A 27,069-nucleotide genomic window follows, 5' to 3' on the forward strand; every position below is an offset into this window, starting at 1 on the left:
AGTCAAGAATTCTGTACACCAGAATCTCAAACTTAGTGGAAAAGAATACAATAGTGTGTAAGTTGTATATTATATATATTAATGTAGCTCATCAAAACCAATACCCAAGTATGTGAAGCATTGTGATTCCTTAAATCTACAATGGGGAATTCCTTACTAAGAAAATCCTTGGAGACAGAATGCGCTCAAGCTTGCCCAGTGACTGGTGGTGGACTGAGAACTGAGAAAGAACCTATCCAACCACATCATAAGGCAAGGGATCTTACCTTAATTATCTGTTCAAATGCTAATGCAGACTGCAGCATCATGGGCCTCTGACTTTGAATCATCTGTTGATCAATGGAATTGTAAAAATGAGCCACCTACAAAATACAAGAACAATTAGCAGCAAGAAATAACAAATTTTGTTTTTAGCACATTTCCTTTATTTTTGTTTGATAGTAATACTTTTCTCAACTGTAAAACTACACAGAAATAGTTTTTCATCTCCAGATCAGAATTTATGAATCAATATGCCTAATAAACACAAATACGTTGATTTCCTACAATTTATCAAGTCATGTCCAAACAGTGGTTAAACAGACAATAAATTTTAGTCTCTGAAATCAAGTTCACCACATTGGGAAGAAAGGAAAAACTCAGTGATGAAAGACTGAATTTCCATCCCCTGAATATTCTCAAAAGCACTCAAGAGACTGTAGAAGTCAACACAACTATCTGTATACTCATGTCTTGTAGAATATAACACAACTATCTGTACACTCAAGCCTTTGTGAAATATAACACAACTAACTGTGCACCATTCACACCAAAACTTGACTTGATATTTTCTCTTAAATTTCACACTGGCAAAAGCCTCCACTTTCAAAATACATCTTCAGTCCAACCACATTTCCCTAAGTCTATCCTCTCATCTCATTCATGCACTGATGCATTCTCTGGCCAGATGAGGGAAACAGTCTGCAAGCTAACTCGTCTCCCTGCTTCAAATCCAGCTTCTCAAGTTACTGGCGATGTGACAATGGGAAGGGCATCACACATGTGCTTCCCTTTACAGTGGGAAAATGGAGGATTCCTTGAAGCAGTTGTCCCTCCTTGATCCTCTGTGCAGATATTTGTACACCCACAGTGGACAAGAAGAGCCTGAACGTTGCAATACAATATCATCTACATCTGAAGTACATGCAGCATGTATAACCTGCAGGTTCCTGAGTGACAGCAAAACCAGGACACGCCTACAAAGAAGGCTCATCCTCACCACGCAGCTTACCAACCTCAGCACGCAATTCTCTCCTAGATACCTTTCATGCTTTTTCTTAAAGGAGGCATGTCACAGTATCAAAGTTCCTCAAAAAGCTGGAACAGAAGTCGCACATTCCCCAGATGCAGCACCTCCATGCATATACTCAAGACTCCACACCTTAGCACAGAAACACTGTCTGCTCATTGCTATTTTACTCACAGCAGCTAGAAACGGAATCCGCCTAGCCGTCCATCAACTGATGAATGGATAATGAAAATGTGGTCCGTATACACAGCTCTTATTAAATAAATAAATAAATAAATAAATAAATAAATAAATAAATAAATAGTGCAGGAAAACAGATGGGACTGAAAATATCACATTAGTCCAGAAAATATCACATCTCAGGTCTAGAAAAGCAAATACCACATGTTCTCTCTCATATGCTGATCCTGGCTTCCAAATTTAGATCTGTGTGTTTAACTTAGGAGTATGCAGAGGCCAGGAAGCCAGGAAGAGACAGAGATGAAGGTAGGAGGTTTATTGAGGGAAGGGGAGAGTAGCAAAGGAGAGAATATTGGGGGTTAAAGGTTTAACCAGAGATACAGGTGGAGGAATAGGAGAGAAGGAAGTGAGGAATGGAATAACCAAAACTAAGGATGTATGAAAAATTCTTATGGAAACCCCCTACTTTGTAAGCTATTAAAAATAATTTTTAAAGAAGAATTGGAACAATGGTACGCTGCATAGCTTGATGGTATAGAAGAAATGGTTAATGGTTAAGTGAAAACCTCAATACACCTACCTACAGGTTATTAATCAGGAAGGCCCCAAGGCTTCCAAGAAAAAGAGGCTTTTATCAACATTGTTGCCTGCCAACCCTAACTAGAGCACACCACACATTCTGAATAGGTTATATAGAGACAACAATCTGGAAATAGCCAAGAGTCCTCCTCCTTGATGGCTAGCATTCATAGTGCTGTAGATGATATACAGGTCGGATGGAGTGTGTCACTGGGGTGGGCTTTGAAGTTTCAAAAAGCCCCCACCAAGCCCAGTCTTTCTCTGCCTGCTGCCTGTGGGTGAATATGTAAAGCTTTCAGCTATTACTCCAGGGCTACGCTTGTCTGAGTCCTGCCATGATGATCGTGGACTAACACTCTGAAACTATAAGCAAACGCCCAATTAAATCCTTTCTCTTGAAAGAGTTGCCTTAGTCACGGTGTCTCATCACAGCTATAGAAGTGTAACTAAGACAAGGTGTTACTGACTACTGGGCCCTTCCTATGACAATACTGACCTGCCAGGCAGACACACCCATCGGCGCAATGGTGGCACGACTGTTACAGGGATAGCAAACTGCTTTCAGACTGGACTTAAGGCCTGCTCCATGGAAGAAAGGCCAGGAAGGCTCCAGTGCCGAGAGGAAATCTACAGTTGATGCTGTACTTAATGCTCACATTGCCAACTGATATTTATTTTGATAGCCACAGATTGGTGCAGCTCTCAACCTTTGGTCAGAGAAACGTCTATTTTCAGTGGGCAGCAGTTGATGTGAGAAGTCAAAAAGCTGAGAAAAGTGACTACTGAGTGCCCAAAGCTCACTGAAAGATCTTTATCAACCCTTTGCCCAAGGCTAAAGGGACCTGGGGGCTGGCGAGGAGGTGGGGAGGACTGTGAAATGCTGTCACCTGGATGTGGCATGGCCTTGCACATATGGAGTTACAACAGCATCAAGACAATATTCTAACACTGACCTCACAAGACCTCACCCTAGCTGGCAAGCTATCAGCAGTTGGGGCTGCTGGGAAATAAGAGGCATTCTTGAGGGCTGTGGTCCTGGTGGATCATCTGTAATAAGTGGAAGGCCCCACAACCATGCACATGTGGGCAGCACAATAGGAACTCAGGAATGAAGGTAGAAGGGTCTGTGTGGGGATCCGGGTGGAAAGGGAAAGACACTGGGAGTCAGTATGATCAGGAGAGACACATTGTACACATTATGAAACTGACAAGGAATAAATAAAAACTATTTTTTTTTTAAAGAAGTGGGCCTGGAAGTGGTGGCACACACCTTTAAGCCTAACTTGAAAGGCAGAGGCAGAGGCAGGCTAACATGAAGTCAGCCTGGTCTACGTAGCTAGTCCTAAGCAAGCCAGGGCTATACAGTGAGACCCTGCCTCAAGTAATTAATGAAAAATAATAAAAAGAGGTGAGGTTTAGTAGGTCTTTAGAGCAATGGCAATATATGCTCTTAGGAGGAACTGTGGGGTCTCTCCCACCCCTTCTCTCCATTCTGTTTCCAGGCCATGACAAGAGGCTCTAAGCCCCGCCATGCTCCTACCATGTGCTGTCTTGACGCAGGCCCAAATGCAAGAGAAGGACTGATCATGGGTTGAAACTTTCAAACCTGTGAACCAATATACTTTCTCTTCTACATTGATTCTCTCAAGTATTTGTTATAGTTCAGAACACTTCAAAGAATGTAGGCAGAAAAAGCCAAAGCCATAAATTGACCTTGACCTTATTCAAGAGGTTGACAACCAGGTAGTAAGTTTTGTTTTAAACAGAAAAACGGCAGCATGGTACAGATAAGTGAACCGAGACCAATTAATCTGGGAATGGAATCCTCCATGAATATCTGGAAGATAGGTAAAGGACTCTCAGAAGTTCCTTTAAGACCTTTGCAAGTAATGAGAAAAAGAAAAGAAAGAAAAGAGTGGAGAGGTTAGAATGGAGGGAAAGAAGGAATAATATATCATTTTTCTAAACAGTTTTAAATAAAAATTAACGGCAATACTGCCTTTAAGTTTAAAAACTCCTAGAGAGATTAACAGCAGATTTTTTTTTTTTTTTTTTTTTTTTTGGTTTTTCGAGACAGGGTTTCTCTGTGGTTTTGGAGCCTGTCCTGGAACTAGCTCTTGTAGACCAGGCTAGTCTCGAACTCACAGAGATCCGCCTGCCTCTGCCTCCCGAGTGCTGGGATTAAAGGCGTGTGCCACCACCGCCCGGCCTTAACAGCAGATTTTAACTTAGCCATTTAGCAAACCCTGAATTTACAAGTTAATAATTTACTACAGGGCATAAAAAATTAAAAACAGAAAAAAAAATGGTGTAATTTAGCATAATCAACAAAGAACAAAAACATTATCAAAAGTGTCACTCATACCTGCTTAAGAATGATGGCTTGCTTGCAGAATTTCTGGGCAACGTTGGCAACCTGTTGTATTTTGGCAGGAATGACAAAGCCCAGGGCAGAAAGCTGACGCACTTCTCGCAGAAGAACCACCAAACGATCGGAATAATGCACTTTTAATGACCCATCATTAGGATCCAACTCCATAATACGGCTGTTAGCCTCAATACTACAAAAAAGGGGGGGGGGGGGGCAAAAAGGATGAATAGGAATCTTTGAAGCTCGTTGTTCTTACTCTTTCGTCTAATGAAACTAATTTTAAAAAATCACTCATCTTTTCTGCAAATCAATTTTTTAAAATATTTATTTATTATGTATACAATATTCTGTCTGTATGTATGTCTGCAGGCCAGAAGAGGGCACCAGACCTCATTACAGATGGTTGTGAGCCACCATGTGGTTGCCAGGAACTGAACTCAGGACCTCTGGAAGAGCAGGCAATGCTCTTAACCACTGAGCCATCTCTCCAGCCCTCTGCAAATCAATTTTAAATTTCAAAAAAAGAAAAAAAAAACTTTCTAATCAAGGCTTTACAATTCTGTTTTTCCTGCTTATTCTTCAAAAGAAAATTGTATGCTGGTTTTGTTATCAATCATCTCTTGTGAATCAAAATTAAAGCTATTTGGTTTGAAAGAACACACAAATCCTATGAACAACTCTTAAGATTTATTTAACTTTGTGAATAGCATTTTTGTACATACAAGTAAGGGCTGCTTTGACAGTCTGGAGATTTGGAGTCCTAGTCAATGCTGTCTGTGAGAAGGTGTAGAGACAGTGTGCTAACTACCTCAAGAACTTAAAGACAAGTTAAGAAGTGGTGGTGCACACCTTTAATCCCAGCAGAACTCTGTGAGTTCAAGGCCAGCCTGGTCTGCAAAGTGAGTTCCAGGACAGAATCCAAAGCTACAAAGAAATCCTATCTCAAGAGAGAGAGAGAGAGAGAGAGAGAGAGAGAGAGAGAGAGAGAGAGAGAGAGAGAGAAGTTAACACTACTGTGCAACTGTCTTTAAACACAGAACGGTGAGAGTGTGTAATGTGTTAACACTACTGTGCAACTGTCTTTAAACACAGAACGGTGAGAGTGTGTAATGTGTTAACACTACTGTGCAACTGTCTTTAAACACAGCTGGAACGGTGTGAGTGTGTAATGTATTAACACTATTGTGCAACTGTCTTTAAACACAGCTGGAACAATGTGAGTATATAATAACACTATTGTGCAACTGTCTTTTCAATACAGCTGGAACAGTGTGAGTGTGTAATGTATTAACACTATTGTGCAACTGTCTTTTCATTACAGCTGGAACGGTGTGAGTGTGTAATGTGTTAACACTACTGTGCAACTATCTTTTAAATACAGCTGGAATGGTATGAAAAATAAAGTTCTTCCCAAGATATTTTATGTTGTTTGTGGCTATTATAAATGGTGATACTTCTCTGATTTCTTGCTAAGCCTTTTCATCATTTGTATATAGGAGGGCTACTGATTCTATTTGAGTTGACCTTGTATCCTGCCATATTATTGAAGTTACCAAATGTAGGAGTTCCCTGGCAGAATTTTTGGGGTTACTTATGTATACTATCATATCATCCGTAAATAGTGAAAGTTTGACTTCTCCCTTTCCAATTTGTATCCCCTTGATCTCCTTTTGTTGTTTTATTGTTCTAGCTAGAACTTCGAGTACTATACTGAATAAATATGAGAGAGGGACAGCCTTGTCCTGTTCCTGATTTTAGTGGAATCACTTTGAGTTTCTCTCCATTTAATTTGATATTGGCTGTCAGTTTGCTGTATATTACCTTTATTATGTTTAGTTATGTTTCTTGTATCCCTGATCTCTCCAAGACCTTTATCATGAAGGGGTGCTGGATATTTACGAAGGTTTCTTCAGCGGCTAATGAAATGATCATGTGTTTTATTTTCTTTCAGTTTGTTTATATGGTGGATTAACATCTTACACCTGTCAGAATGGCTAAGACCAAAAACACTAATGACAGCTTATGCTGGAGGATGGGGAGTAAGAGAACACTCCTCCACTGCTTGAGTACAAACTTGGACAGTCACCTTGGAAATCAGTATGGCAGTCTCTCAAAAAATTGGGAATCAATCTACCTAAGACCCAGCAATACCACTCTTGAACATAGAACCAAAGGATGCACAGTCATACCACAAGGACATGTGCTCAGCTATGTTCATAGCAGCATTATTTGTAACAGCCAGAACCTGGAAACAACCTAGATGCCTCTCAACCAAAGAATGGATAAAGAAAATGTGGTACATTTACACAATGGAGTACTATTCTGCAGTAAAAAATGACATCTTGAAATTTGCAGACAAATGGATGGACCAAAAAAAAAATCCAGAGTGAGGTAGCCCAGACCCAGAAAGACAAACACAGTATGTACTCACTCATAAGTGGATATTAGACATAAAACAAAGGATAACCACCTATAATCCAAGACCCCAGAGAAACTAGGTAACAAGGAAGACCCTAAGAAAGGCATATGTGGATCCCCCTAGAAAGGGGAAATAGACAAGAACTCTTGAGAAAACTGGGAGTGTGGGGTGGAAAGGGGGTGGAAGAAGAGAGAGAGGCAGAGAAGAAGGGAAGAGGGGAGGAGAACATGAGGGAATGGGGTGGCAGAGATGAGGGAAGGCCAGAAAGGGAGAGCAAGGAAAGAGATTTTTTTGATTGAGGGAGCCATTATGGGGCTATCAAGAAACCTGACACTATGGAAATTCCCAGGAATCCACAACGAGGACCCCAGCTAAGACCCTAAGCAATAGTGGAGAGGGTACCTGACCTGGCTTTCCCCTGTTATCAGATTGATGACTACCTTAAATGTCATCATACAAACTTTATCCAGATACTGATGGAAGAAGATGCAGAGATTCACAGCTAAGCCCTGGGTTGAGCCCCCACAGTCTAGTCAAAGAGTTGGAGGAGCAATAATATGAGCAAAGGGATCAAGACCATGATAGAGATACCCACAGAAACATCTGACCTGAGCTAGTGGGAACTCACTAACTCCAGAGACAAGGCCCAAACTAGGCCCTTTGAATGTGGGTAACAGTTGTAGGCTTGGACAGTCTGTGGGGCCACTGGCAGTGGGATCGGGATTTATCCCTAGTGCTTGAATTAACTTTTTGGAGCCTATTTTTCTTGGAGGGATACTATGCCCAAATACAGGGGGGTAGGGACTTGGTCCTGCCTCAAAGCGATGTGTCAGACTTTGTTGACTCCCCATGGGAAGCTTTACCCTGAGGTGTAGAATGGTGGGACAGCAGGAGGAGAAGAGGGAGAGGGAACTGGGATTGGTATATAAAATGAGAAAAGATTATTTTAAAAAATAAATTAAAAGCCGGACAGTGGTGGCGCACGCCTTTAATCCCAGAACTCGGGAGGCAGAGGCAGGTGGATCTCTGTGAGTTCGAGGCCAGCCTGGTCTACAAGAGCTAGTTCCAGGACAGGCACCAAAGCTACAGAGAAACCCTGTCTCGAAAAACCAAAAATAAAATAAAATAATTAAAAAAAGAATACAATAGAACAACAACCTAATTCAATAAATACTTACCAAAGGCTTACTATTTGGGATGTCATGAGAAAATACTTCTTTCTTAAAGGGTTTAATATCGTAGCTCAAGAGACCAGCTCTCAAGGCTACACCCAAGGTTTAGGGAGAAAGCCCACAACACAGCAAACCTGAACTTAAAGATTTTCTATCTGAGGGTACTGAGTTGTGCTCTTTATTACTCTGACCAGTCTTCTGACACAGTTCTACCTCTGCAGCTACAAGTTTATACTTCCAATTAATTTCTAATTTCTTCTAAGTTTTAATTCTTTCTTCTTCTTATCTGTTCTATGTGTGTATGTATCTTATAGAAAGTTTTTGCAATAATAAAAAAGTTACAAAGCTATCTCTGAAGGTCATTACACATTCCTTGAATAAACAAGGGCAGAGCAATTTACCGTGGCAATGCAAGGTTTTAAGGTTCCTGGTGTAAGACTATGATCAAAGACCGGGGGTACAGTGTCCGGTGAGACAGGCTGCAGAGATATCTGCACAGAGAGTCAGGTCTTATCAGCCAGAATTTAGCAAGCGAAGAACTAACCACAGTCTTTTAGGTTGCTTTGTGTCAATAACCTTAGTTAGGCATCTGTGACTTATCCTTGTGCATATCTATAAAGTTTTTAACTTTTGATATGTTTACAGAAACATTCAGTCTAGTTTGAACTTGCTCTGAGGTAAAAATGAACTAATTGTGTATGCTTTGTCTTAGACTGGGGAGAAATTGTTGTTTTGTGTATTAGTTTGAGTTAAAGAAACAAAGCAGGCTTTTACAGTCCCCACGAAACAATAGACCTAGTTATGAAGCACATCCTAGTATATTTTCTGTATATCAAAATTATACAGCTTAATGAGAAGTCATCTTCCTCACCACCCATGGATATAAGTGACCATAAATTGAGATGTAATCATGAGATTATACATATATATCATATGAAATTACACACTACAATGAAGGTATTGGGGAGACACCACAGCTACTTTTGCACATGTGAAATTACAGACAGGAACAACAGTTTCCAGAGTCAGAGGTCCTACAGGTCTCTCCTGGATGGAATTCTCCTCTATTAGAAAATCATTCTTCTGGTGTGTTGACATCTGAACATTAGCTGGCACCTGCTGTATACTCCCACTGCCTCCAACAGTTTAAAAACATACAATTTACAATTAAAACTGTTTATGCATACAATTGTAATGTAAAAATGTAGAAAAATGGGGGCTGGAGAGATGGCTCAGTGGTTAAGAGCACTTGGCAGCTCTTCTAAAGGTTCTGAGTTCAATTCTCAGCACCCACATGGTGGCTTACAAGCATTTATAATGAAATCTAATACCCTCTTCTAACATGCAGTTATGTATGCAGAGCACTCATACATAAAATATAAATGAATAAAAAGTAGAAAAACCATATGAATACTCAGTAATAAAGTATTGTGATGGAAAGAATGCCCAACTCTCAAAGATTAGTCTGCAGTTTCAGCGAACAGAGGTCACCTACTGCTGACCAACAACAAAGTGTACTCAGGGCCGTGGAGGCGCTCCTGCTCTCCTAGAGGACCACATTGGGTTCCCAACACCCAAACCGGGGCCCACACACTTCTCTAACTCTAGTCGTCTGGTGCCCTTTCTTGCCTCTTAGGGCAATGGAGCACATACATAACATTCACACATGCACACACAAAAATAATAAAAATAAATCTTTAGAAAGATTAAAAAAGTAAGAATGCTTTAAATGCAAGTAGGGCAGTGGTGGCACATACTTTTAATCCCAGCATTCAGAAGGCAGGGGCAGGAGGATCTCTGTGAATTCAAGGCCAGCCTGAGTTAGTTCCAGGACAGGAGCCAAAGCCACAGAAAAATCATGTCTCAAAAAAACAAAAATAAAAAATAAAAAAACAAAACAAACAAAAAACCTCCAATGTTTTAAAGGCAATAACTCATAGAGCAGCAGCAGCTCTAGAAAGAAGAGCCCCTTCCACCTTGCTACATGGATCACTAACACATGGGCTTGTGTTGACAGCTCAGGGGAGAGCACTTACCACAAACCTGATCTACAATCAGACAACCCTGATTGAACTTCCCTGGACCAGTCATCAAACTGTTCTTGTTCGTACAGCTTAAACTGGTCCAAGAGATCTTCAGCACTCCGATGGAAAGAACGAAACCCTGACAGGTCAGACAAGAGCGCTTCTGCAATCTTGATAGTGTCATCTACCTTAAAAAACAAATGACAAAGATGTATTAATGACAACAGAGTTTTACAAGAAAATAAAAAAAAGAAAGAAAAAAGAAAATAAGGAGGCCCTTTCTCTGATCTGAGACTCAAAAATTATTTTCCTATTGCTAGATCCCACAGAAGTGGATTGGTTCCACCTTGACTAAAGGTCAGAGTTCAGGGGTAGTCTTGCTCCTTTCAAGGTTATTGACTGAAGATTTGCCTTAAGGTGTGGTACCAACCTAGGGTGTGGTAACTTAGAGTTTTGTGTATTAAGATGATAATCACTTTGTTTGTTCTTTGTATCACGATTAAAAAAAAAAAATCTTTGCTTTCTTCCCCTCTTTTGGATTGGGTATTTAAAGACCCTAAGAAACAAGCACGGGTGGATTCAGTAGTCACTGGGTTGCCCTCCAGACTATCCTATGTCTATACATTACTTTTGTATCTCTGTTTATTCTGCCTAACATTTCTAACCCATACACCCATCCCTACTCTGGAACATAGGAACGAATCAAAGCTGGGCCCCAACAGATGTCACCTCAATGTGGGGCCCTGACAAATCTTATAAAGACAGAAAAAAGCTTTTTCCATAAGGAATAAAGATATCATTCTCTGACTTCTGGATTATACAACCTCAGAATAAATAAACCGAAAAGGACAGCCAAAACACAGCATATTCCAGAGTAAAGTGAAGGAAGGGCAAGCCACACAAAAGCTGTGCTCTGCTGATTTTCAGGAACTCCAAGAAGCATCTCATTACTCCCAAAACAAGCTCACAATAATATCAGTTAGCTAAGAACTTTGTTATGAGTTCAAAAAATAATAGGGCAGGTTTGAATGTCAGCTAAGAAAAGAATCTTCCTCCATAACTGCCCATTTTGGTACATTCATAAAGGACTGATGGAGAAAAATGCAGAATGATTCAGAATACAGTTTAAAGGCATGAGTCTGACAAAGAACTTGGTTTTACTTATATTCCTTGACTGTTTGCCCTTGAATACAGACCACATTTAATTAATTATCAGACAATTAATGTTTAATCACACAAATCAAAACTATAAACAGAAACTATATATAGTAATAGTAGGTCCAAAAGCATCTTAGGTCAATTTTAGTAACATCATAAACAATTATATACAGTGACCTTCCATTTCTCCTTTAACTCAAGCCACCTAGCTCTGACCCTTAAGAGATAAGCCCCGCCCACTCTCTCTCCTGTTTGCCAAGGCAAGCAGATCTTCCTTCCACTTCCAGCCTGAGCTCCTTCCTTTCCATCTCTTTCCCAAAGAGTTAACTTCTGCTCTCTCTGTCTCTCTCTCTTCTCCCCCTCTCTCCTCTGCCCCTTCCCTTCCATAACCCACTAAATAAATATCCAACCTCACTCTACATGGTGTGCCTATCCATCTCTGTCTCTTACCTGCCACGGCTCCTTGTGAGACTGGCTGACCCACTGAGGTCTCTTACCCACCATGTGGCTCCCTGCCTGGGATCCACTGCCCCCTGTGGCCACTGCCTGCTGCCACCAATCGGGGAACCACAGGGTTTTACCTAAACCATTACATTTGGAGCTCGTGACTTAGCCAGGCTCTCTCCATGTTCCCTCTGGCCCATGGGTGGGCCGGCTGAGAACATGTGGAACCCTGGGCTAGAAAACCAGGTTTTCTTTACAACAGCCCTGCGTTCTATCGGCCTGAATACTGACCTCTACGCACACCAGCAGCTTTGGTGGTGAGTTTTCCCCTTCCAGTCAGCCAACCACAGCCGTGACGGCTAAGGATAAGCCCTTCACTGACATTCATCTCTGGTTGCTTCCCATAGCTAAAGACGTGACCAGACTGACCAGGGCCCTCCGACACTAGCACTGCACACTCTGTGCAGCACATTCGATTTGGGGCCCGGAGTCCCTTGGATTTTTCTTTCTCCTTTTTCCTTTCTTTTGGACCACTCATAAGTGGTCCCCACCATGATAGACTGCTCAGAGCAGCCTTTAGCCTCTCTGGCTTCTGAGTCACCCAAGACCAGAGCTAGTCAGACTTCATCAATACCCCGCCTGCAGAGAACAGACATTTTCCTATAGGCTTTGTGGTGTCGCTGTTCTCTAGCCTCTGGCTTCCCAGTCACCTGGACTAGGGTCAGTTGGTTCCATCAACATCCCGCCTGTAGAGAGAAGATGTTCTCCTGTAGGCCCTGTGGTGTCGCTGTTTTCACGAGTTTTCACATCTTCAGCTATGTAATATAAACCCTCAGACTATCAGCAATCCGCCTGTGAATGCTTTCACACCAGGGCCCCACAGTGTGGAAATGGGTATCTGTTGAGCGAAAATTATCTCAGGGTCTGTACCTCGAAGCCTATAGGACAGAGAAAACCTTGGCTCACATTTGAAGGATAGTCTCAAAGCTACAAGACAGCAAAATCTAGGTAGATACCCCTCCAACCAGAGGGAGGGCTTGGCTGTCTCTCACTGGCTGGAGATACCCCCACATCACAGGATGTTACTTAATCTATATAAGCTGATGCTCACAGTAATAAACTGAGTTCCTGCTTTAACTTGACTCCCTATCACATCTGATTGTCCTGTGTCATGGGGCTGCAGATCTGACTGTCCTGCATCGTGGGGCTGCGAACTTTTCCCTGGGGAATAAGGCTAAGGAGGCCTGGCAGTCCCCCTTCTCCCTCCCTTTCCCTCTCCCCTTCTCCTCCATAGCCCACTAAATAAATATCCAACCTCACTCTGCATGGAGTGCTTATCCATCGCTGTCTCTAAGTGCCGCGGCTCTTTGTGGGACCGGCTGACCCACCACGTGGCTCCCTGCCTGGGACCCACTGGCCTTCGTGGCCTGCCACTGCACCCCTTGGGGAACCACAGCATTTCATCTAAACTGTAACAATAGCAACATAAAAATACTTGCAGACAGACTTTAAAACCATCAGGATTTCCCAAGTATCTCCTTTTAATCTAGTGTCAAGGATATAGTAGTCCTCACAGATGCTTTCAAAGACACTGAGTGACACAACTTGACAATTAACTCTATATAAAAAATGAACCACATCAGAATCTTCTACACACATTTGTTCTCAGACTTCTATACATTTCAATGAAAATTAGATGCTGTTATGGCATGAAAGTAAACTGCATCCTACTGAATTAGGCATTTGAGCACGTGGTCCCCAGCCAATGGGGAAAATGAAGTGTCCCTTGGACATGGAGCCTTCCTGACATGTATAAAGGTTATAGCTTAGCAAGGTTCTGTACCAGCTCTCTGCTTCCTGACCTGCCAAGATGCCATGGTATAAGCTCCGGCCACCACACATGGAGCACAGCCACCAGACCTCCCCATCGTAAAACTCAGTCTAAACTACAGGAACTCCCTCTTCTCTTTAACTACTCAGTTAAAACTCAGTCTAAACTACAGGAACCCCTCTTCTCTTTAACTACTCAGTTAAAACTCAGTCTAAACTACAGGAACCCCTCTTCTCTTTAACTACTCAGTTAAAACTCAGTCTAAACTACAGGAACCTCTCTTCTCTTTAACTACTCAGTTAAACCTCAGTCTAAACTACAGAAACCCCTCTTCTCTTTAACTACTCCCTGGTATTTTGTCACGACAATGAGAAAAGTAGCTGATGCAGAGACAACAGTGCTTTCACAACAGCCTTGGAGTCCCTATCATACGCCTTACTTTAGTATATTTTGAGTGTTCACTGTTCAACTAACTATATTAAAACAAGTACCTTCAATTCCAACTGACGAACCCAAACAATATTATTGACAACTTCTGAAAGATTTTTGCCAGAAAGTGGCCCAGATGGATCTCCAGGAATCCCTCGGCACCGATTCTCAAAGTCCAGTCGGAAATCTGTGTCATTCAAAACAAATAAATTACACAGAAGTAGTATATTTCGAGTCTTACTGAAAATGCTGAGGATGTTGGTCCTGACTGCACCACATTATATACCTTAGCATGTACGTAGATAATGATTAGTGCTGTCTACTTGACATAACACACAAACACCTGAAATGCAGGCCCTAGGGAGATCATTGCATGTTAACTGGTGTGGGAAGGAACACCTTCTGGTGGGAGGGGACATTGAACTGCATGATGGAGGCATCACTGTTCTCTTCTGACTATGAGTGTAATAGGACCGGCTACTTCAAGCACCTGCCTCCCTGACTTCCCGTTGTGATAAACAATGGCTTGAGCTGTCAATTAAAATAAATCCTCCATCCCTTAATTTGCTTCAGTGAGGGCATTTTATCACAGCAAAAGAAAAGAAACTAGGACAATATATTAAATAAGATATAGAAAAAAATCTGTTGATTAAAAAAAATATAGGGGTTAGAGGGATGGCTTAGCAGTTTAAAAAGTTTTCGCTTTCTGGCACCCACAGTTCACAACTGTTACAATTCTAGGGGATCTGACACCCTTTTCTGACCTCTGTAGTAACCAAGAAAATAAATAGTGCACAAACATACATGCAGGTAAGACATACGCAAAAAATAATTAAAATAATTTTTTTTTTTTTTTTTTTTTTGGTTTTTCAAGACAGGGTTTCTCTGTGGTTTTGGAGCCTGTCCTGGAACTAGCTCTTGTAGACCAGGCTGGTCTCGAACTCACAGAGATCCACCTGCCTCTGCCTCCCAAGTGCTGGGATTAAAGGCGTGTGCCACCACCACCCGGCTTTAAAATAATTTTTAAAAATAAAGTAAAAACAAATTTATCACTTATATCATAAATAAATCAATTACTGTCTAATGTCTAAATGTAGTTTTTAACCCTAAATAAGAAGCATGAGATTAAAATACAGCTATAAAGACATTTCTCGGGAACATTACCTTTAGCTGAGTCCCCAAGTCTTGCCAATAATGTCTCTCTTTCTAGCACCAGCTCTTGGCTTATAGTCGGACGCTTCACCAATTCCTTGTATTTTAGAAATGCTTGAAGAAGCTAACATAAACAAAGCAAGTCCATGTTATCTCAGCTCAGCCATACTCACATGAAAATAGCTTACAGAAAAATTGTAAAGTCAAATCTTTCAATATTTTACCTGCTGTGGACTATCTTGAATTTCTGAAATATAATTCTTTAATTTCCCTGCTATTTTCTGCTCAGCGGGTGCAATGATTTTTTCATACTGAGACACTGCAGCCTTCCATAATGGCTAAACAAATTAATTATACTGTTAGACTGTAAAATGTTAAAATATAAACCTTTAAAACTCAAGATGACAAAAGAAAATTAAAGACAAACACATAGACTCGACCTCAGTATACGGATTGTACTGCACAGGGTTCACACCAGTAAAAGGCTCAAATACTCGAGACAAGCATATAATTCTCTCCTCACTGGCCGGTAAGAAATACAAGAGCTTTTCATGAATTGTTCGAATAGCCAAGACCTAAAATGTAAGATATTAAGACATAAAATGTATTAAATGAAAACAACTGTAATTGGGTCAAAAATCTAAAGGGTTTATAAAACTTCCTTACAGGGCTTCTGTACCATGAATGAAACCAGAAGTATTTCACTCTTTTATGTGGGTTTGCATTTTTTAAATTGTGTTTCTCCTAAGCAGGGGGGTGGAACTATCTCTGCAGTTTCATTTTGCCTTTCCTTTGAAGCTAAATCTATAACTTTTTACGAAAGCTCACAGCTGAAGTAAATGAGAAACTGTTTCGAATATTTCCACTGAGTACATCCTACAAAGAGGGCCAAAGCAATATCAGTAGCCAAGAAAAAGATTGAGGGATCAGGCTGATCGCTCGCTCACACTAACATGTTGACCACTCGCTCACACTAACATGTTGACCACTCGCTCACAGCTAACGTGTTGACCACTCGCTCACACTAACGTGTTGACCACTCGCTCACACTAACATGTTGACCACTTGCTCACAGCTAACGTGTTGACCACTCGCTCACACTAACATGTTGACCACTGGCTCACAGCTAATACACTGACCACTCACTCACACTAACATGTTAACCTGTAATGAGCACAGAAACAGATTCCTCTGAATGAATAAATAAAGAGGGAAATCTGGAGAGTAGATAGAGCAGGAAATTTATAGAATGAGTGCAACTTGATATAGTGTAAAAGCATTTTTTCTTGTGTGTAGTGTGAAAAATTACTAAGGTGAAATATTAAAAGAACATTTTGCCCACTTGAAGGCTGCCACACCCATCTAGCCTTGCTGGATGGGCAGGTTGCACCCAGCAACCTTGGTAATGAGGTAATCTTGCCACACGAGAAGGACCCCCACCCTTCTGTGGCCAGTCAATACTGATAACCTAGGACATCTGGTTATCAAAAGGATCAAATGAGAGGCAGTTTCAAACTGGCATAAAGAGAGAGGGCAGCAGGACAGTTATCTCACATCTTATGATAGCCAGGGCACGTGGAACCTTATAGAAGGAGAGCCTCCAAGCCTGCTTCCCGAAAGCAGAAACAAGTAATGCCTTACCTAAGCATTTAATGCTTTGCCATCTCCAAGAGCAGAGAACTAAAAGCCTTGTCTCCCGAGACTCTGTCACCCAAAATCACAGTCCAAAGGCCCTGCATTCCAAGATAGACTAGTACCAGGCCACAGACTACACGGTCAAGAATTCATCCGGCACCCGATACCAGCCTGAGAGAAGGACACTGAACGCAGACTACGGGGTCAAGAGTCGAGCCTCGCTGTCAAACCCCCAGTGCAGTCAGGCATCCAGCCTGAAGAAATCCAAAAAGTCCTTTTTAAGCTGAACAATACCAGGTCATATGATGCTATTTAATGTGTGTATGAAATGTTAAGAGCATAGATGTGTTAATACATATGTTTAGTATGTGAAATGTTAAGAGATATCTTATGTATAATTGATAAGATTAGGAAATGTTAATTGATAATTTATATTAAGGTTAAGAAGTGTTTTATAGATAAGTGATAAGTTGTATTAAGGTTAAGAAGTATTTTATAGATAAGTGATAAGTTGTATTAAGGTTAAGAAGTATTTTATAGATAAGTGATAAGTTGTATTAAGGTTAAGAAGTGTCAAATTAAGGTTATGAATTGGTTTTATGTATTAGGATTAGTAGGATTAATAATTGTGATATTGAATCACCTGTGTGTTGCCCATCATCAATCCCCCACGCCTATTAAGACTATAAACCCCATTGATGCATTGGATATTGAAGTTGCTAGTAAAGTATCATTATAAATTCTCTTGGTCTGGTTACTCATCACTCTCTGGAAGAAGGGCACTGAGTCCTCATAGTTCTACTCGCAAAGAACCTGAAGCTGAAACCCAATAGCTCATAACATAACCACTCACTCACACTAACAGGTTAACCACTCGTTCACAGCTAATATGCTGACCGCTCGCTCACAATAACATGTTAACCATTCACTCACAGCTAATACGTTGACCGCTCGCTCACACTAACATGTTAATCACTCGCTCACAGCTAATACGTTGACCACTGGTTCACACTAACATGTTGACTGCTTGCTCATACTAACATGTTGGCGCTAACACTAACACGTTGACCACTCGCTCACACTAACACATTGATGGCTCGTTCACACTACCATGTTGACCACTCACACTAACAGTGACCACACACTCACACTGAAGGAAAAGAAGGTAGGACTTAGTACTCACTATGTACCTCAACCTGCAGCAAAGCAGACCATACTTATTATGACATCCGTTCCTATGCTCACCCAAGCCATAAATCCTTTCTTTTACACGTGTTCATCAATCATAAAATGAATTCACAGACCAGTGAAAACCACTCCCACTTAAAGACAACAGGCAGCCAATCAAGCGGGTACCTCTTCCAGGCGCTTGCCCAGCCTGTCAAGGGTTTCTGGAAAATACTTCTCATTCTTCCACGGATGAGGGACATAGCGCTGCCACACCTGACCTGTGAGGTGACTGCAGACTATCACCCACTGCTCACAAATTGAAATGCCAGCTTTCAGGTTTTCTTTCACAAGATAATAAGGATCTTCCCACAGTTTCAAACTTCCCAGCTTTTTCTGAACAAACCTTCCAAATGAACCACCTAATAAGACATAAAGCAAGATTATATGCAATACAATATTTTATATGGAATTATAAAATATATACTTAGGAAAAATTAACATATGAATTAGACTAAGAATCTACAAAACACTGCCTATCCACCCTTAGACTACCACTATTTATAAATACATGCGTGCACACAAACATCAGCTCGCATTCTTGATGATTCAACATACTGTCCCAAAAACAAATAGCACCTACTGTATAGGAGGAGCAAACATAAGCAAATTCCAAATTGCTATCTGACTTCACTCATGACAGAAAGTACTGCAACCCGCACCTTCATGAGCTTATCTCATGTTCTAAGGGGAATACTGAAAAGCATATTTTTTTCTGAGTCAAATTTGTAATATTGGAATATAAACCAGTTTGTTTTAATCATTTTTAGTTCATATGAAATTACAGTAAAATGAACATATGTGGCAGACTGGAGAAATATCTAAGCAGTTAAGATTGCTTACTGCTTGTAGTCGTGTGAATGTAATTGACTCCATAAGCTCATGGGGAGAAACATGATTGGGAGGTGTGACTTTACTGGAGCACGTGTGGCCTTGTAGGAGGAGGTGTGTCTTGAGGTCTCATGTACGCTCAAGTGTCTCGGTTCACTTTCAGTTGTTTGTGGATGTCTGTTTGCACACCACCATATCCCACCGTGATGATAATGGCGTAAACTCCTGAAACTTTAAGTCAGCCAATTAAATGATTTCCTCTATAAGAGATGCTGTGGTCATGGTGTCTCTTCAAAGCAACAGAAACCCTAATAAGGCACTAGTCTACCAGAAGATCTATGTTCAGATCCCAGCACCCACTCCAGTGACTCACAAATGCTATAACTCCAAGTCCAAGGAATCAGAAACCCTCTTCTGGTCTCTGTGGATACTATATAAATAAATCTTCAAATAGATTTAATTTATTTTTAATTAATTAACATATGCATAAATACTAAAAATATAAATTTAGTTATATTAATGATCAAAGTGTTTCACATATATGAACTCAATCAGCTAAAAACAAAAACACAGCCGGGTGGTGGTGGCACACGCCTTTAATCCCAGAACTCGGGAGGCAGAGGCAGGCAGATCTCTGTGAGTTCGAGGCCAGCCTGGTCTACAAGAGCTAGTTCCAGGACAGGAACCAGAAAGCTACAGAGAAACCCTGTCTCGAAAAAAAAAAAAATGTAGATTAAATTTATATGGTTTATTAAGATTTACTTTAAATAGCAAGTTTGATATTAATGAGCATTTTAACTAAGAACGTCAGAAAAAGAAAAAAAGAAAACAGAAAGAAAGGAAGGAAGCAAGGAAGGAAAGCGGAGAAGGAGGGAGGGGAGGAGGGAGATAAGGAGGGAGGAAGGGAGGGAGGGGAGGAGGGAGATGGGGGGAGGGGGAGGGAGGGAGACAGGGAGCCGCTTACTTCTATACCTATAATATCTAGGAGATGCAGCATGCGTGACTCGGAGTAATGATCATGCTCTGTTTGTCTCCACACATCGTCTACAACATCCCGAGTCGTCTCCACCAAGTCAACAACTTCTAGCATGGACAGACTGTCCAAGTTATAAAATTCCTGAAACCAAAACACATTCACATTGAAACACAGTTACATCTGTTCATTGCGTACCACAGAATGACCCAGACTTGCTCAGCTGCTGAAAATCTAACTTCCTCTTCTTTTTTCTGACTTTTTTTTTTTTTTTTTGGTTTTTCGAGACAGGGTTTCTCTGTGGTTTTGGAGCCTATCCTGGAACTAGCTCTTGTAGACCAGGCTGGTCTCGAACTCACAGAGATCCGCCTGCCTCTGCCTCCCAAGTGCTGGGATTAAAGGCGTGCGCCACCACCGCCCGGCTTTTCTGACTTTTTCATGTAAATATTCTCCATAAACAAAAATTTCACATGAAGCTGAAAAAAATGACAGCAAAAAGACTATTGATTTCTTTACCCCGTTAGCCAAGTCTTCTTTAAATCGAGTCTATTCTTTTACCAGCAGAGGGAACTGCAGCACCACATACATGCTACCCACTGTAATTCACGTGTCCTGCTCTGTAATGTGGTGACTAACAGTAAGAGCAGCACAAATTCATTATTCTATATTTCATCACTGTCAAAACAAACTTTAAATATACATCAAATATACCATCATAATGGCACTGCTGAGATTGGCAAGAGGGTTCAGTGGTACAGGAAGCTGCCACACAAGTCTAGTGACCTGAATTTGATCCCTGGGACCAATGGAAAGGTAGAAGGAAAGAACTGATTCCACTGACCTGTACATGTGTACCGAGGCACATTTGCCCACACACATACACACATCCTGCACACACATACCACAAAAGTAAACTCTGAAATAATAACATTTAAAGAAATAAAAACAATATTGTTGATGAAATAACAGTGGGAACAAATAAATCACTGTTGCTGAAATCATACTTAAAATAATCACTTACTAAAACCCTAAGAATATACAGCAAGGGAAAATAAAATAGGCATAAAGTAAGACTTCGTAGTTTAAATTACTGTGAAATACTAGTCTGTATCATTCCATCTACAGAATGTATTACCGCTATAAATAAATCTGTTAGTCTACTGGTTTTATGTGTTTGTGTGATAAATGCACATATGGTGTGCGTGTGTGTGTGTTGTGTGTATGTGTAAGTGAGCACTCGTCAGTGGGTGCACATGTGGAGACCAGATTTCATCTCAAAGAACCTAGAGCTCTCCTTGTAGACTTGGCTGGCCTGTTAGCAACTACCTACAGGTCCCCTAGCCCCTAGCACAGGGGTCTGGACACAAATGGGGATCTGAACTCAGGGCCTTCTGCTTGCACAACAAGTACTTCGCCCACTGAGACCTCTGCCAGCTCCTGGAATTTCATTTTCTCCCAGTACTTTTAGAAAACTTATTTGTTTTTGAGGAAAATTATTTCCTAGAGATTAGAATTTAATGTTTTCATTTCTATGTTTTACATATTCAAACATATAATTTAGGTCAATTCTAGGGTTTATACACTATTTATCTTACAACTGTCAAGTAGAGTTTAAAAGAGAAAAATACACTGAAAACTGTATCCTAAAGTTTATTCACAAGAAGCCTACTTTTAACCATGTGCTAATCACATACCCTTGCAATCGTTTCAAATAATTCCTTAAAATAGCTGGCTCTTTCTTTACTAATCTGTTTATTTCCACGGTGAGCTTGCTCTGTCCAAAACTGGAACTCATCACTTGGTGTGAGGATACCTAAAAAACGAAGAGAGAAGCATTCAGCTACTAATGAAAAGAAAAAGGCATAACCAGTTTGGCTCAGCTGTTGGTTTAGATCTGGTCCAGAAGATGAACAGAAGATGACCTCTCAACCTCTAACAACAGTGAATTCTTACTTAATCAATGAGTGTTTTCAACTCAATTTGAAAGTATAAGCAAAATATATTTATTTGTAAATTCTCTTTCAAAGAGCCCAGTGAACTAAATAATCACAGTGTGTTTAATCATATGCTGACAGTAAGTATACTATTCTTTGGAGGTATGTTATAAAAAGCATCTACTTGACTATCTGAACAAAATACAATCCATTCATTGTATGTTACATATTTCATTTTGATCATACTATGAATTTATCTATACCCATAGAAAAATTATTACTAGTATCAGATAAAATACATTATACCATAAAAGCTGGTGGTCTGTTGCCGTCACAAGGTATACAGTGGCCATTCCTCACTACTCCTATATTCTGTATTAAGACAGTAAAATATTTGAGCCGACAGATACACTTGGGAAAGTCAGCGCTACAATTTACCCGCTAGCTTCCTTTCTCATTGCAATCAATGGCCTTTCTGTGGTCTGCTTGGTGCCAGCGTTTTCCATTTTTAAGCTTTAAATTGGTCTTTTTTTTATTATTATTATTAAATTGGTCTTAAAGCACAGGTGCCAAAAATGCAACCACAAGACAGCTCTGATGCTCCTTACAGAGAAACCACGAGACAGCTCTGATGCTCCTTACAGAGAAAGCACAAGATGCTCTGGTGCTCCTTACTGAGAAAGCACAAGATGCTCTGAGGCTCCTTACAGAGAGAGCACAAGATGCTCTGGTGCTCTGATGCTCCTTACAGAGAAAGCACAAGATGCTCTGATGCTCCTTACAGAGAAAGCATGGTCAGGCAAGTCATATTCAAGGCACATGTTACAGAATATAACCACTGTACATAACCGCCCTATATTTTCAATTTATATAAACTATCTAGTCTTAAGAAAAAAAATTCTTCTCCAAACCCATACAATCTATTCATTTTTTAAAAGTTTATATTCATAGAAGAGCCAAAAACACAGAAAGAAATCTGGAAAGAAACAGTTATTTGCTAATTGTATTAATTAAATGATCACTTTTAGGGGGGTTGTTTTGGTTTCGGGTTTTTTGTTTGTTTGTTTGGTTGGTTGGTTTTTTGTGTTTTTTGAGACAGGGTCTCTCTGTATAGATTTTGTAGTTCTGTAGAGCAGTCTGGCCTCAAACTCACAGAGACCTGCCTGCCTTGCCTCCCAAGTACTGGGACTAAAGGCGTGCGCCACCACCACCTGGTCTGAGTTTGTTACAGGTGGTGCCCTAGTCAATGTTCTTCTTGCTGCAATGAAACACCATGGCCAAAGCAACTTGGAAACCACAGGGCTTCTGTGCCTTCATCCATGTCACTCCTCATCATCCGAGGAAGTCAGGACAGGAACTGAAACAAGATAGGAACCCAGAGGCAGGAGCCGATGCAGAGGTCATGGAGGGGTACTGTTTGCTGGCTTGCTCCCCAAGGTTTGTTCAATCTGCTTTCTTCTAAAACCCGTTACTAGTACCCCAGGGTGGTATCACCTGCAGTCGGCTGTGCGCTCCCATCAGTCACTGATTAAAATGCCCTACAAGCTCGCCTACAGCCTGATCTTATGGAGGCATTTTTACAATTGAAGTCCCCTCTTCTCAAACAACTATAGCTTGTGTAAAATTGGCATAAAACTAGCCAGCACTGATGGTTATTTTGAGGACCAGAAAGACAGCACAGTGGTTAAAAGTGCTTGTCCCAGGATTGCAAAAGGTAGAATGCAAGATCTGACTCCCACAAGCTGTCCTCTGACCTCGACAAGTGTGCTGTGGCACTCACACACATTCAAGCACACAAGTATCATCTGCTCTCACACCCTCCAAGTAAAATATAAAAATAATAATATAATAAAACACTGAGTTGTGGAAGCCAAGCATAACACGTTGTTATATACCTCTTGTATCATCTTCCTTAAGTTTCAGTTTGGGTAAGTTAGTATCTGATCTCCGTAGAACTACACCCAGTCCAGCTTCTAGTTCACTCAAAAGATTCTGAAGTTTAGGATCAAAATTTCTGCTCCATTCCTGGTCCTAAATAAAAGCAGACAAGAGTAAACACTGATCAAAGCATTGCCAGTCAACCCTGCTTCAAAAACACACTGTCTAAAAACTAAGCCCACAAATCCATACTTCACTGAACGCCTGCTTCAACTTCCATTTGAACAGTTAAATTTTTCTACAAATCATATGTCATGGCTATGTAAGAAGGGATGGGAGCTGCATTCATAGCTTTACGCAGCTTTCCTCTACAGAGCTGAAAGTAACATTAGAAGCCTGACACAAACCCCAAAACCATAAAATAGTTCAATAAACTAAAACACATTAAACAGTAAATCAAATAATATGTAAGTCTGTTTCCATGCTGACCAAAATCCTCACCTTTAGCAGCATGGGTGCAAACACCTGCCGTACTGCTTGGTAAAGGGAACTGACAGGTGACTCCAACATAGAAGAAACGAGAATGTTGTTATGCAGATTCTCATCTGTAATTACTTCGGGTCGGAGCTTGAAAAACACCAGCACTTTATCCTTTGTGTCGTCGAAATCAATCTACGTGATAAACAAATGATCTTATGTCTTGTTCATAAAACTTAGTGTTTGAAAGAAATGCTTCACTACCAAGCTGCATCACTAGAATTATGCCTGGTGGAAATACTAGTTAAAGACAACTTATTCAAAACAGTAATTGGCTGTGTTCGCACTACACTAACCAAGCTGTAACAGAGGAAGGGAAGAATAAAGATGTCGTAAAGTGAACAGAATTATTCAGTCAAATCGCTTAAGGCTCAGAGTTGAGGGCCCGCCAGGAAGAGCCAGACTGTCTCAAAAGAAAGAGACAAGTTGCTTATCCTTCCAATTCAGATGCGTGGACAGGGAAGCTCCTATTACCCTGCGGGCACTCCACCGCCAAGGCAGAAGCGGCTTGGAAGCCAGGGCTCCTGGGCAAGACTGAGGCTGTCTTTAGGCCTGGCGTAAGGACCTGGGACCTGAGGGAGGGGAGGCCCGGCCTGGGTAGCCGGGCAGCCGCCCTACCGTGTTGGAAAAGGCCAGCCCCGCTTCGGAGCGCTGCACGCGGAGCAGCATCTGGTTGCCGTCGTCCAAGAAGTTGTTCACCTCCGGGAAGCTGCTCGGCGGGGGCTGGTCCCAGAGCTCCGGCCTCAGCCCGAAGTAATTCTGGGTGGTCGTGAAAAGGAAGAGTTTGCGGACGTCCGCGGGGCCTCCCGCCATGGCCGCGGAGGAGAGGGACCCGCAGCGGCCCAGCAGCCTCACCACCACTGTTCTTCGTTGCCACGGTCGTCGCTATGGCGACCGCTCCACGCCGGCGGCGCGCGCAGCGGAAGTAGGACGCCTGGGGCGCGCGCGAGCAAGGCTGAGGATCCCGGCTCACATCGATTGGATAAACTGAGAGCATCTTTTCTTTATCCATCCTCTTTCCTTCTAACGCGGCGCTCTAGTGTTTCCACTGTCCATGCAAACCACTCTGGAGTGTCAGGGCCTACGTCTGTGAAATGGGGACGTAGCAGTTCACAACTAAATTGCAGTATAAAAGAGATTACTATTTAAAATTCACCTTGTTTCCAGGCCTGATGGTTCATGACTGTAAACAGAGCATCTAGGATACCAAAAGGACAGCCTTGGCTACATTAGGACACCCAGTCTCAAAAAAAATCCGCGATTAAGAGCGCTTTGTTGCTCTTTGCAGAGGATCGGGATTTAGTTCCCAACACTCACAGGATGTCAAACAAGGGTTTCTAACCCCCACCCCCAGTTCGAGGTGCGGGGTGGATAAAATGGGGGGACCCATCAGGTTCTTCTGAATTCTTCACATACATACAAGCAGGCAAGACACTCATACACATAAAATAAATACATCTACAATCAGTCAATCACAACAAACACCTTTCTAGCATCTCGTTAGAAAGGCTTGTATTCTATAACTCTCTCAAAGTCTGTCTGCTCCTAGCTGAGTGAGCTAGTTTCCCATTGTTAGTTTTGTCTTGGTTTTGGGGTTGTTGATGTTGTTGTTTTACCTTTGTCATTATAGGAAAACCTTAACAATCATTATGTTACCAATTGCCAGGTGTTTCTAGATTCTTGATCTTTTCTCCAAAGAAGGTAAAATAAGAATTCTTAAAGATCTACAAAACAAGTAAAATAAGAGATTGATAATACTGTCAAAACCAACACTGGGCCACAAGACTGAGGACACTAATAGGTTATTATTTAGGGTTTTTTATGAAATTCAATAGAAAGAGTTTGTCTATTAAGGTATATAGTTTGGCTTTAATATATTTGATTATACAGTTATTTTTTAAGGCCTGATTTTAATCATATGCATGCCCAATTGCATAGGCATAGGCATGTAAATAGGGCATTCTTCCTAAACATTAACTGGAGGACATAGTTTCACATTACTGCACATGTACACAAAACCAGTTCAGCTAGATAGCCCCTCTACACTTTGTACCAGGATATATTGGGAGTTTATTTAATTGAAACTGCCTACGTTTGACTTTAGAAGAGGAGAAACTGACATTTATACAGAAAGGAGTGTATGTACAGCCGATACAGGTGCAAGACTGAGGTTGGTAGATGCATTGCTTCGATCAGGTTGTGTGCATGCAGGTAAAGGAGCTGGGCTGCCAAATTCATTGTTGGGGGAAAGAAGATGAAAGTATGTACTTATTGTTATTGATGGAAAAGTGACCATGTGGAAAAACAAACACTGAACTGAACTGGGTGTGGGGGCTCATACCGCTAATCTCACTTAGGAGGCTTAAGTAGGGGATCGCTGAACTGTTTGAAACCAGTCTAGGCTATACATTAAGTTCTAGGGCAACCTGGATACAGACTGAGTGAGACCTTGTCTCAAAAACCAAAATCAGGCCGGGTGGTGGTGGAGCACGCCTTTAATCCCAGCACTTGGAAGGCATAGAGACCAGTGGATCTCTGTGAGTTCAAGGCCAGTCTGGATCTACAAAGTGAGTTCCAGGATAGGTTCCAAAGCTACAGAGAAACCCTGTCTCAAGAAGCCAAAAAAAAAAGAACCAAAAAACCCAATAAACAAATAATAAAAAAATTAAAACCCCACCAAAATCAGAAACAAGATAACAAAAAGAAGCTACTGATCCTGACACCTGGGGATCTATCTATATGCCTCCTACCCATGTTTTATTGATTAGGCATATCAAGTGGTCATGTCTATCTACAAGTGGGCAGGCAACCACACTTTGTGTATAAATGAGGGGCAGCTATAGCATATGTGAGACATCCTAATACTGCTACACCTTCTGATGTCTTTCTGATTGTAGAGAAAAGGTCTTTGTGGAGGAAACGAAAGAAACCCTCTGCTTTTTAACCATAGAAACAGCTAATGTTCCAGATGGTAGCTCTGAAGACCAAGAGCCTGGCTCCCAAAAGA

General features: G+C 41.3%; 1 protein-coding gene across 13 annotated transcripts in view; it reads right to left on the bottom strand.

Moving 5' to 3' along the window:
* Positions 1 to 24,933, bottom strand: part of Dync2h1 (dynein cytoplasmic 2 heavy chain 1) — a 218,578-nt gene extending 193,645 nt beyond the window's left edge. For 12 of the 13 annotated variants that reach the window (XR_009056968.1, XR_009056967.1, XR_009056969.1 and 9 more), the window contains exons 1-13: positions 24,681 to 24,933; positions 24,027 to 24,197; positions 23,543 to 23,678; positions 21,408 to 21,526; positions 19,713 to 19,857; positions 18,039 to 18,271; positions 15,488 to 15,622; positions 15,272 to 15,385; positions 15,060 to 15,171; positions 13,958 to 14,082; positions 10,046 to 10,221; positions 4,413 to 4,608; positions 267 to 362 (exon numbers count right to left, since the gene is read on the bottom strand). Coding sequence is in view for 8 of the 13 variants with exons in the window: in XM_057766374.1 (XP_057622357.1) it covers positions 267 to 362; positions 4,413 to 4,608; positions 10,046 to 10,221; positions 13,958 to 14,082; positions 15,060 to 15,171; positions 15,272 to 15,385; positions 15,488 to 15,622; positions 18,039 to 18,271; positions 19,713 to 19,857; positions 21,408 to 21,526; positions 23,543 to 23,678; positions 24,027 to 24,197; positions 24,681 to 24,875 (1,953 nt within the window). In the remaining 5 variants the exon portion in view is untranslated. The remainder of the gene's footprint in view (positions 1 to 266; positions 363 to 4,412; positions 4,609 to 10,045; positions 10,222 to 13,957; positions 14,083 to 15,059; positions 15,172 to 15,271; positions 15,386 to 15,487; positions 15,623 to 18,038; positions 18,272 to 19,712; positions 19,858 to 21,407; positions 21,527 to 23,542; positions 23,679 to 24,026; positions 24,198 to 24,680) is intronic. The other variant, XM_057766375.1, reaches the window with a different exon arrangement.
* Positions 24,934 to 27,069: the final 2,136 nt, after the last annotated feature.

The sequence above is a fragment of the Chionomys nivalis genome, chromosome 4 (assembly GCF_950005125.1).
Source record: "Chionomys nivalis chromosome 4, mChiNiv1.1, whole genome shotgun sequence".
NCBI lineage: Eukaryota > Metazoa > Chordata > Mammalia > Rodentia > Cricetidae > Chionomys > Chionomys nivalis.